The following is a 12,168-nucleotide window of genomic DNA, read 5'->3' as shown; positions in this document are numbered from 1 at the left end:
AATAGCGAGACCCCTTCTCTGCGGACAAAATAAAAATAAAAATATTAGCTGGGCGTGGTGGTGCGAGCCTGTAGTCCCAGCTACTGGGGAGGCTGAGGTGGGAGGATCTCTTGAGGAAAGGAGTTCGAGGCTGCTGTGAGCCGTGATAACGCCAGTGCACTCCAACCTGAGTCACACAGCAAGACCCTGCCTCAAACAAATAAATAAATGATAAATAGACATACTTAAATAAAAACCAGCCAAAATTGTATCGTTTTCCCTTTGTGGCCTCAATATCTGGCGCTTTCCACCATTCCTTGGCAAACTGAGCAACCAGAGAGCATAAAAGTCGGGTCTCAGCCAGGGACTCTTGCGAATCGCTTCTAACGCATACTCTATTTAAATTTTGTATTATGCTATTAAGGAGGTTGACAAACAGCCTTTTAGGGAATGGGACTCGAACTCGTAAGCCACGGACGTTCCTCCATTTCCCGCCTCAGCTGGATGACGGAGAGGGATCTCCAGGATTAAAGAACAACTACCTCAGGCTAGGGCGCGAGCGAGGTGCGCGCGCCGAGTAGGGGGAGGGGCCTGGCGCGCGCCGAACTGGACCGAGGGGGTGGGGGCGAGCTCTCTCGCGAGAGTGGGTTTGTTCTTGGGCTGCAGCCGCTGCCGCCACCTCTCGCCAGCGCCGTTGCTGCGGGGGATTGTGGGAGCCTCCGCGTCCCGCTCGCTGGGAGAGAGGTACCTCTCCTTTTCCCTCTCCCTTTCCCTAAGGTAGGCGTGAAGCGGGTAAGAGTCGGGGTGGGGTGGCTGGGGGCTCTCCGTGTCCGCCGGGAGGGGACAACGACGGCGACAGGGGCTGTGGGAAGCCGGCGGCGCGCCTTTCTTGCTCGCTCCCGCTCTGCCTCCCTCCGCGCTGCGTATGTGAGCCGCCTGATCGGCGGCCGCCATGTTAGGAGCGCAGTGGCGGCGCAACCAGCCTTCTCGGGCGGTGGAGGTGAGCGGTCCGGGAGGGAAACACGCGGCCGGCCGAGGGCCCAGGGTGCGGCGGGAGATTGGGGGTCAAGAGGTGCGCTGACCGGCCGAGCTTCCCGCGCGTCCTGGGCTCGTTGTGGGCGGGGGCGGGACGACTAGCCCGTTACACGCGGGCCGCGGCGCTGAGGAGGAGGGAGGAGCTCGCTGGAGGCCTGAGGGACAGACTGTCCATTGGGGGCCTGCCGTTTGGGGAGGATGGTTAAGATAGCTAAGTCCTTGGGTAGCGCCGGTCCCAAATAGCCCGTTCGCCTTTTTTTCTCTGAAAATGTTCCCCAAAATGGAGGGTTTCGCAGACTCTGAAGAGCCTGCTGTTTGAGCAGCGTTTCTTTCTTTTCCCGGTGTCACGGCCTTCACGCCACTCCTCGCCCATCGCCTCAGAGCGCCCCCTAAGACTCCCGGCCCAGACGCGCGCGCGCGCGGCATTAGCTGGACATCAGAAACAATTCCTCCCCGCCCCCCATCGCGTAAAAATGGCCGAAAAATGAAACGTTAACGCTTGTTTTTCGTACTGCGTCGTGGAGCTAGCCGCCTGCAGTACGCTGCGAGGCGGGTGATTTGCGCTTGTTTAGTCAGTCGCCTCACATCCTTTTTTTCTTTATCAAAATACTATTAGTTCTGATTCCTGTAGAGAGGATCGTGTGGTGTGGGACCTTCCGGTTTCCAGACAAAGGGTTTTGGAGTACCGTGGTGTAGTCGCCGCTTCATTCTTTGCATTTCGAGCTCTGTGCCATGTTCTGTGTTCTGCATTTACCGTGGATGAATATCCCCTAGGTGTTTATGCTGCTCTGTGGCCATGTTCTGTGTGGAATATTTCTATTGGATCAGTTGGAGTTTTTCAGCCAGACATTTCTAGAACGGTTATGGTGGTTCTGAAATGTCTAGTCTTTCGGGCGCGCTGAAATGATGTGAAGAATTGTTGATTTCGTAGGTAGTGGTCATGAGATTTTGTATTGATGCTGCGTTCTGTGTTTTAAACCTTGGCTTAAGGTTTCTGAGTAGTCGGTAAAACACATTTTTCTCCCAGGGAAATCTAAACAATTGACTATGCGGACAAAAATGATGTTTCAGGCTATTTTAAATTTTTTTAATGTTTAAGATTTCTCTTTAAAAAGATCTTTACTAATGGCTCAGTCATCTACGCAGTCTATCGACGTTGTTTTTCACATTAGTATTGTTTTAAAAAGCAAGAAGGGCTTGAGACATTTTCGTTGAAAAAACGCTCCGGATGATGCCTTTTCCACTGAAATAGAATGTTTTCGCAAACTCGAAATTAAACAACATTAAAATACTACATGAAGATTCTTGTTGGTTATGTAAGGTTTGAAAAAGATCATTTAGCCAGATGTGTGTGTTGAAATGCTTTAAATTTGTATTTCTTTCTTTGTACTTAACAGTATATACTTAGAACATTAGCTTGTACTTTACCCAGAGAAGTTTCACTTTATCATCTTTATATATTTTTCAGTCGTGTACAGCTTTTGTTATCACATTTTGAACTAATTTGGAAGGATTTAACCACCCTTGATCTATGCATTTGTTTTAGTCTTTAAACATACTAATTTTCTTACTAATGCTTTTAGAGTTTGTAAACGCTAATATTGCAAGTCAGTTAATGGTTTTTACTGAGGAGTGCAATGATGATGTCATATTTTAGGAGCATCACGTAGTTCAAATCCTTAATTTTATAGAAGAGAAGGTTAAAGCCCGGATAGATTGCAATAGTAGCAGTGCTGCCAGTGTGGTCTGCAGAGGCCTTGGATCTTTTTTTTCTCTGAAACAGGATTGCTCTATTGCCCAGACTGGAGTGCAGTGGCCTGATCACTGGCTTACGGCAGCCTCGACCTCCCAGGCTCAGGTAATCCTCCCACTTAAGCCTCCTGGGTAGCTGAGATCACAGGCGTGCGCTCCCACACCAAGCTAATTTTTTGATCATCTGTAGAGACGTGTTCTCACTATGTGACCCAGGCTGGTGTCGAACTCTCGGAGCTCTTAGATCTTAATTCAGACTCCTCCATAGTATAATAGGCTTAAAATGGAAAGACGGTGCTTACAGGAATTTATCCTAAGGGAGTAGTATGTCAGATTTGCGTATATAAATTTAATACCAGTTTTAAGAATGTTTTTTAAAAATCTAAAGATTCAGGTTTTGGGAATTTGCTAATTCTGTTGTGGAAATGGAAATCTATACCGCTACTTAAAACAGTATTTTAGGTGAAGAGTGTGATGGGAAAATAGTAATGGTATATAGTTTTAGCTGGAAAGGAAAATGTCGTAAAACTGCTAATGTCGTTCGATTGTTTTTTAAAGGACAATATAAAACATGAAAATAGAGCTATACCCCAAAATGTTTGCTTAGATGTTGGCATTACGGATGATTTCTGTTTCTTCCTGATGTTTTTCTGAATTTACCACGAGAGATAACATCTACTTTTGTAATGAGAGAAAAAAATGAAAAACATTTTGTAAATGCCGTAACTGCTTAAAATACTAGAATCTTCTGTATTTTTAAGGGAAATTGGCATACACATAAACTAGCTGCTTCAAGTCTGAAGTGAAAAGTACTCAAAAGTGACAGAAAGCAGTGCTTGTTTTGTAACATTTTGGATAGTAGGTATAAGCAAACACAGGAATCATTCTTATGCAGAAATGTTAAAATCATGATTATTGGAATTATTACTAATTAGCTTACAATATGAATTGCCGCCAAATAATTGAATAATAGATGTTCTTAGAACATCTTTTAGTTAGGGATACTTGTTTTTATATACCTCCTTTAGTTAGAATTACAGTACAGTTATCCCACACTTCTGGTAACAGGTTCTAAAAGTGGATGATTGTAGCTGGTGGCCTGTAATCCCAGCACTTTAGGAGGCCAAGGCGGGCGGATCATCTGAGGTAAGGAGTTCTGAGACCAGCTTGCCCAACATGGCGAAACCCCATTGCTACTAAAAAGTACAAAAATTTGCTGGGCGTAGTGGCAGGCACCAAAATGTAATCCCAGCTACTTGGGAGGATGAGGGAGGAGAAATCACTTGAACCCGGGAGGGGGAGGTAGCAATTAACCGAGATGGCGCCACTGCATTCCAGCCTGGGCAACAGACTGGAATGTTTAATTTTTTATGTTCAATTTTAAATGTTTAATTTTTTCTCAAAAGAAATTAAAGTGGATGGTTGACTTAACATTTGGGATGGACAGTGCTAAGTTTGTTGGGATGAATTGGAAGGGTTATAGGCTGGGAGTGTAATTCTGTAGTTTTTGCCATTTTCTGTTTATGTGATTGATTACTATAAGGCACAGTGCTGTTCAGGAAATAAAGCGCTGTAATTTATAATTATTAGCTATGTAGCAAACCTTTCTCATTGGATCATTAGGGTTAAAGGCTCTGAAGTTCTTGATAAAAGTTTGTGTTAAGGTTAAGGTTAATGGATAATTAAAAGTAAAACAGAAAACAAGCCTATGGGTTGAGTTTTAGCTATGTACCTTTGAAGGGGTTTTATAAGTAATTTTAAAAATTGGGTGTAAGTTTTAGGTTTTAACTTAACATGTTTATATTATAAGCCTATTTGTAATACAGTAAAAGTTACATGATAAAGTGCTGTTATCTGACCTAACCTGAATGTAATTTATTACTGTGGCACTTCCATGTGGATGGAGTGCAGAGTGCCAATGATGTGATGCAGCTTTGGTATACTTTTCCAGTTGTACATTAAGCCCTGTTCTCTGTATAAATTAAAGCTCAAGGCTCTTTGGAAGTGGAAAAAAAAAACGAAGTACTAATGAAAGCTTAGGTTTGAAAAAATTTGAAAACTATTCCAAAATTTAAAGTATGCTTGCTTACCCGCCCCCCCGCCCCCGCCAACCTTAAAAACATCTTATGTGACATTCTCTTTAATCTAGAATCTCAGTAACGTGTGGTTGTTGATACCCTGTTCTCAGGCAAAAAATAGGTTAGTAGGAAAACAGGAGAGTGTGCCTGTGGGGCAAGAGAGAGTAGTTCTCAACTATGCAGATGGATAAGAAAAGTAAAAGCAACAGAGTGCCTATGGTAAATGTCTTGGCCAGCAGTAAATGCAACAAGTATGGAAAGTAATCATTTAATTAATATTAGGGAACAGTATCATCTGCATTTAGTTCATGAAGATGCATAACTTTCAGATCTTTTAGGATGAAATGTTTGGTGTTTTTTCCTCCTTTGTGAGGATTGTTAGGATAGTAAGCATCCGCCTTTGGTATGGTAACACACAGGAACCTATACCATATGTGAAAATTAAAAGTCAATTATTTGAGCACCCAACTTAAGCAGTAGTTGGGGAAAGAACAGTGATGTGAAAGAAATACAAACATTTGGCTGGGCATGGTGGCTCACACCTGTAATCCCAGCACTTTGAGAGGCTGAAGTGGGCAGATCACTTCAGGCCAGGAGTTCGAGACCAACCTGGGCAACATGCTGAAACCCCGTTTCTACTAAAAATACAAAAATTAGCCGGGCGTGATGACGTGTGCTTGCTTGTAATTCCAACTGCTCAAGAGGCTGAAGCAGGAGAATTGCTTGAACCTGGGAGGTGGAAGTTGCAGTGAGCTGAGATTGTGCTACTGTGCTCCAGGCTGGTGACAGAACAAAACTGTCTCAAAAAGAAAAGCAATACAAATATTTGAACTCCAAATATTCTTTGTGTGTAGAAAAATTTAGTGGATAATTAAAACTGGAGCAGAGAGAAAAGCCTATGAGTTGAGAGATTTTTAGATATGTGACTGGAAAGATTGGAAAAGCATATCAGTTTTAATGTTTGTGTCTGTTTTTGTGTGGGCTGTGGTATTTTGGAAGAGCACCATGGAGGAGGAAGTTTTGCAGTTATGCACCAAGGGACACCAAGAAATATTAGCATTGTTCTTGGTAATGGCAAGAAATTGAAAACAACCTAAATGTTCATCATCTGCAGAATAGATAAGTACATATGCATACATAATGATACCTATATTGCAGTGAAAATGTAGGTTTAACTCACAATTGTGGATAAATCAGTTTTTAAAAGTAAGAACAGTAAATTTTAAGTCGATTTGCATAAAGTTCAGAAATGCAAAATTAATTAAGGGTACATACATTAAGTAGTCAAACTTAAAAACAAGGGGAGGGAGTCATTTGAAATTGCTATGTAGATTTATTTCCAAGGTCTTTTTAATATTCTGTTTCGTATTTGTATATACATTGGTTTGTATAATATATTGAATGATTAAAAGGAGGTGCTAGGCCTTGAGAAAATTACTAGTATTACATGAAATGACAGAGGGATGCATCCCAGCTATTAATTTTATTTACACAAGCATAGAGTAGTTTCTGTAAATGGAATAGCAAGCAGACGTTTCTGTAAGGTGTTTGGTTATGGTTGGGGAAAAGGTTTAAAGAAGTAAAATGGAACCAATATATGAAAGGCATTGAAAATTACATGTGAGGCAGGGCACAGTGGTTCATGCCTGTAACCTCAGCACTTTGGGAGGCTGAGTCAGGAGGATCAGTTGAGCCCAGGAGTTCATGAACAGCTCAGGCAACATAGTGAGACCTTGTGTCTACTAAAAATGTAAAAAGTTGGTCGGGTATAGTGGTGCGTGCCTGTGGTCCCTGCTGAGACGGGAGGATCACTTGAGCCCGCGAGATTGAGATTGTGCTGCTGCGTTGGGCAACAGATTAAGACCCTGTCTTGAAGAAAAAAAAAAAAGGAAATCATAGTGTGGATTTCATGTGGTAAGTGGTAGGGAGTAGTAGGTTTTTGAGCCAGGAGAGTGTGAAATGAGTGATGGTTCAGGTTGTTTTTATTGAAAGATGATGAGGTGTGAGCTTTGATGCTAGGAGGCCAGCTAAAAAGCAGGGCTAAGATTATGGCAGAGAGAATAGAAAGGTAAGGTCTATGGCCATACCACCCTAGACGCACCTGATTTCATCTGCTCTTGGAAGCTAAACAGTGTTGGGCCTGGTTAGTGCTTGGATGGGAGATAGGTTGAAGGGTGATTTAAACACATGTTGGCAATAGAGAATGAAGAAGGAAGATGTTTAGTTTGTCCACTTTTACTAGAATTACTGCAGTATAGTGTATTGTTCTTTATCTTACCTGTTAAAAGTTACTGCCAGTTGGCTCACACCTGTAATCCCAGCACTTTGGGAGGCCAAGGTGGGTGAATCACGAGGTCAGGAGTTCAAGACCAGTCTGGCCAACATGGTGAAACCCTGTCTCTACTAAAAAATACAGAAAATTTGCCGGATGTGGTGGTGTGTGCCTGTAATCCCAGCTACTCAGGAGGCTGAGGCAGGAGAATTGCGGGAACCCAGGAGGTGGAGGTTGCAGTGAGCTGAGATCGCACCATTGCACTCCAACCCCGGCAACTTGTGTGAGGCTCCTCTCAAAAAAAAAAAAAAAAAAAGTGACTACCAGTGAGTGAGACGCGATCTCGGCTCACTGCACACTCCACCTCCCGGATTCATGCCATTTTCCTGCCTCAGCCTCCCGAGTAGCTGGGACTACAGGTGCACACCACCATGCCCGGCTAATTTTTTGTATTTTTAGTAGAGGTGGGGTTTCACTGTGTTAGCCAGGATGGTCTCAATCTCCTGGCCTCGTGATCTGCCCGCCTTGGCCTCCCAAAGTGCTGGGATTACAGGTGTGAGCCACTGCGCCCGGCCGTTACTACCAGTCTTTAAATCTGTTTTTGAAAGCTAATACGTGGTGACTAGTATGACATTGAAGTTGACACATGAAAGAGACTATGGTGCAGATAAAAAGTTTATAAGCTCTTTATTCATATGTCTTTGGATCTCAGTCCTTTTACCTCTAAAAGTTTTTCTCATCTAAAAATAAAGAAAAATAGATTTTACCTTCCTAGTTTTATGAGGATCAGATTACACCAAATGAGATGATTACTATGGTGCTGTGTGCCAGACACTATTTTAGATGTTTTATGTAGACTGATTTTTTATTTATTTATTTATTTTTTTGAGATGGAGTCTCGCTCAGCCGCCCAGGCTAGAGTACAGTGGCCGGATCTCAGCTCACTGCAAGCTCCGCCTCCCGGGTTTACACCATTCTCCTGCCTTAGCCTCCTGAGTAGCTGGGACTACAGGCGCCCACCACCTCGCCCGGCTATTTTTTTGTATTTTTTAGTGGAGACGGGGTTTCACCATGTCAGCCAGGATGGTCTCGATCTCCTGACCTTGTGATCCGCCCGTCTCGGCCTCCCAAAGTGCTGGGATACAGGCTTGAGCCACCGCTCCTGGCCAACTAATTTATTAAGTCTTTTTGAGACAGTCTCGCTCTGTCACCCAGGCTGGAGTGCAGTGGTGCAATCTTGGCTCACTGCAGCCTCTGCCTCTGGGGGTTCAAGTGATTCTCCTGCCTCAGCCTCCCGAGTAGCTGGGATTACAGGCACCTGCCACCACACCCGGCTCATTTTTGTATTTTTAGTAGAGACAGCGTTTCCCCACGTTGGGCAGGCTGATCTCGAGCTTGTGGCCTTAAGTGATTATCCCACCTCAGCTTCCCAAAGTGCTAGGATTACAGCCATGAGCCACTGTGCCTGGCCTAATTTATCAAGTCTTTACAGCCTTATGAAGTAGGTATTATTTTTATTTCCCCCCACCCTTTTTGGTGCAAGGTCACACAGCTGTTTATAATAGTACTAGGATTCACGCGAAGGCTTTTGGGCCCCCAGGATTTAGTATGTATGAAATAAAAGTTGTACAAATGTTGATGGAAGTCAAGAGAGTAGGGCTCTTAGGGATACAGAATGGAGCCTTTTTTTTTTTTTTTTTTTTTTTGAGACAGAGTCTCACTCTGTCACCCATGCTGGAGTGCAGTGGCACAATCTTGGCTCACTGCATCCTCCACCTCCCGGGTTCAAGTGATTCTCCTGCCTCAGCCTCCCAAGTAGCTGGGACTACAGGCATGTGCCACCACACCTGGCTAATTTTTGTATTTTTTTTAGCAGAGATGGGGTTTGTCATATTGACCAGGCTGGTCTCGAGCTCCTGACCTCAAGTGATCCTCTTGCCTCAGTCTCCCAAAGGGCTGGGACTACAGGTATGAGCCCCCACACCCAGCCCAGAATGGAGCCTTGAAAGAAATCACTGATTTTGCTTAAGCAGAGAAGAAAGTAGAGAGCCAAGTTTCTGTCGAGATCAAATAGACAGTGAACATCATCAGGTAAACGGGGTAACTTTCTATCGTGTAAGACAGGTTTACTCCATCAATTCTGTGTAGTTTCAATCTGAAACTATTTCTTGCTTGATTGAAGGTCACTGGGAAAAAAATTTAAACCTAGGAAGACAATATTATTTCAGGTCTGAGTGGGAGTTTCTTACACTGGTTAACAAGTAGTGTTCTATCTTCTCAGCAGCTGATGCCACTCTGCAACACTCATTAATTAGCCTAAGGATCAGGAAGTGGACTAGAAGTTGACTTCACATCTGTTAGATGGATTAAAAGCAGTGGTCTTAAAGCACTTTTGAAAATACTTAGGCTTGTTTTTCAGCCTTCCTGGCACTACACTCTTTTATCTTTTCTATTGTATGATGACACATGCTACTTTACCACACCCGGCTAATTTTTGTATTTTTAGTAGAGACGAGGTTTCACCATGTTGGCCAGGCTGGTCGCAAACTCCTGACCTCAGGTAATCTGCCCGCCTTGGCCTCCCAAAGTGCTGGATTACAGGTGTGAACCACTGCGCCTGGCCTATTTTAAAAACTTAAGGCACTCAAGGTACATGCCATACTGAGATGAGATTGTGACACTCGAAAACATAGCATAAGATTTGAAAGTGGCTGAAACTCTAGGGAAAAAATGGAGTAGTTCCTCAGCACACTTCAAAAAACAAACCCTTAAATGAAATCATTGTTACAGAATATATTAGGAAATATTATATACACCAACATTAAAATGAAAACTTCTAGTACCTTTAAAATGGAAACTATGGTAAGTTCTTTATAAAACCATTATAAAATTTAATAAATGAAGAAAAATTTAAAGAGTAACTGAAACCTGTTCTTGAATTGAAAATAAGTTGGATGCTTGGTTTGAAAGTCCTGACCACAGGAATCAATATTTTTGTGTGATTTATGACAAAAATCAAGCAGTTGCCTTTCCAGATGATGTTGCTTTGAAATTACTGATAGTCAACTATGTCTGCCATCTGCCAGTGACATGGGTTAAGACATTTTTACTAAATTGGTATTGTTGATTGCTGTCTAAAATGTATTTGGTATATTTTCACATGAATAAGCTAATAAATGATCAAGGTGATTGGCCTTGGTAGAACATTTGGAAAATCTGAACATTTTTTGCAGTTCAGAAGAGGAAAATACAAGAAACTGGTTTTCTAGCTGTTGCTTGTAAGTCTCAATGTGAAGTTAAAGGATTAAAATAATGTCATGAAGGTATTTTTTTCTCCGCGTATCTCTATTTTTATGGTTAAACCATAAATAATCTTTTATAGTTTTATGGGTAAACCATCTGAAATTAGTTGTGTATGGTTTTTTTTTTTTTAATTCTGATTACAAAGACTGAAAAGAGAAAAATTTATTTTTTTGTTTGTTTTGATTTTTGAGACAGATTCTTGCTCTGTGGCCCAGGCTGGAGTACAATGCCACGATCTCAGCTCACTGCAACTTCTGCCTCCCAGGTTCAAGCGATTCTCTGGCTTCAGCCTCCTGAGTAGCTGGTACTACAGGTGCGCACCACCATGCCCAGCTAATTTTTATATTTTTAGTAGAGACGGAGTTTCACCACGTTGGCCAGGATGGTCTCAATCTCTTGACCTCATGATCTGCCCGCCTTGGCCTCCCAAAGTGCAGGGATTACAGGCGTGAGCCACCGTGCCCTGCCAGAGAAAAATTATTTAAATGACTGATTATCTCACACAGTTGAGAGCATAGCTGAAGATCCATGTAGAGTAGTAGATACCTCTTAGCATTTTGGGAGGCCAAGGCAGGAAGATCGCTTGAGCCCAGGAGTTCAAGACCAGCCTGGCCAACATGGTGAAAACCCCTGTCTACCAAAGCTGTGAAAATTAACCGAGCATGGTGGCGTGTGTCTGTAGTCCCAGCTGGTTGGGCTGAGGTGGAAGGATGGTTTGAGCCTGGGAGGCAGAGGTTACAGTGAGCCTGGGCAATGGAGGAGTCAGACACTGTCTTTAAAAAAAAAAAAAAAAACAGCTAAAAGTCTTTTCATTTTTTTCTAATACCTTCTAAGAAACTAAAGTTGGCTTGCGCTTATTTTAGTAATTATGCTAAATAACCCTCTGAAAGAATGACTAAGGACTTACAGGTAATCTTTAAGGAAATTTAGATCTGGAACAGCTGTTTGCTTCTGTTCTCCATGAATTTTCAGGGTATGTGAAAATTTTCAGAAATATTTTAGTACTCTGTTTCTTTTAATTGGAGAAGAAAAAGCCAATAACAAAAATCAGATTCTCATGGAATGGGAGGTAGAATATTAACTGAAACGTTTCCTAACCGTACATAGGGATGATATTCAGATTTGTTTAGATGTTGAATGTGAAGCTGACATTTTTAAACAGCTTAAAATTGTATCATAAAATAGTTTTAAGTTACAGTTTGTTTTGAGTTGTCTATAAAAATGAATTTTTAAGCTCATTTGTTCAGAATTTGGTTATCGGGCTGGGCATGGTGGCTCACGCCTATAATTCCAGCACTTTGGAAGGGCGAAGCAGGGGGATCATGTGAGGTCAAGACCAGCCTGACCAATGTGGAGAAACTGTGTCTCTACTAAAAACACAAAATTAGCTGGGCGTGGTGGCGTGTGTCTGTAATTTCAGCTACTTGGGAGACTGAGGCAGGAGAATCGCTTGAACCCAGGAGGCAGAGGTTGCAGTGAGCTGAGATTGTGCCATTGCATTCCAGCCTGGGCATCAAGAGTGAAACTCCATCTCAAAAAAAAAAAAAAAAGAATTTGGTTATCAAGATTGTAGTAAATGGCATTTGTGAAGTGAAGTTGTGGGTAACGTTGATAGTTTTTAGAGGGGTGCAGGTGCTTTCTTTTTTGGAAGTGAAAGGTTCTGCATTGATGGGCATTTACACTATTACATAGAGATTTAAAATAGGTAAATTGGATTTTGATAATAAATGTTCTCCCAAAGCTACTATA

The 12,168-nt window shown here is 42.5% G+C and overlaps 1 protein-coding gene across 4 annotated transcripts in view; it reads left to right on the top strand.

Moving 5' to 3' along the window:
* Positions 1–626: 626 nt before the first annotated feature.
* Positions 627–12,168, top strand: part of MATR3 (matrin 3) — a 37,504-nt gene continuing 25,962 nt past the window's right edge. The window contains exon 1 of one of the 4 annotated variants that reach the window (XM_011997238.1): positions 627–756. Coding sequence is in view for 2 of the 4 variants with exons in the window: in XM_011997236.1 (XP_011852626.1) it covers positions 932–1,051 (120 nt within the window). In the remaining 2 variants the exon portion in view is untranslated. Of the gene's footprint in view, positions 1,052–12,168 lie in introns of all 4 variants that reach the window. The other 3 variants (XM_011997237.1, XM_011997236.1, XM_011997239.1) reach the window with 3 other exon arrangements.

The sequence above is a fragment of the Mandrillus leucophaeus genome, unplaced genomic scaffold, assembly GCF_000951045.1.
Source record: "Mandrillus leucophaeus isolate KB7577 unplaced genomic scaffold, Mleu.le_1.0 Scaffold534, whole genome shotgun sequence".
NCBI lineage: Eukaryota > Metazoa > Chordata > Mammalia > Primates > Cercopithecidae > Mandrillus > Mandrillus leucophaeus.
This window is presented reverse-complemented; position numbering and strand designations above follow the sequence as displayed.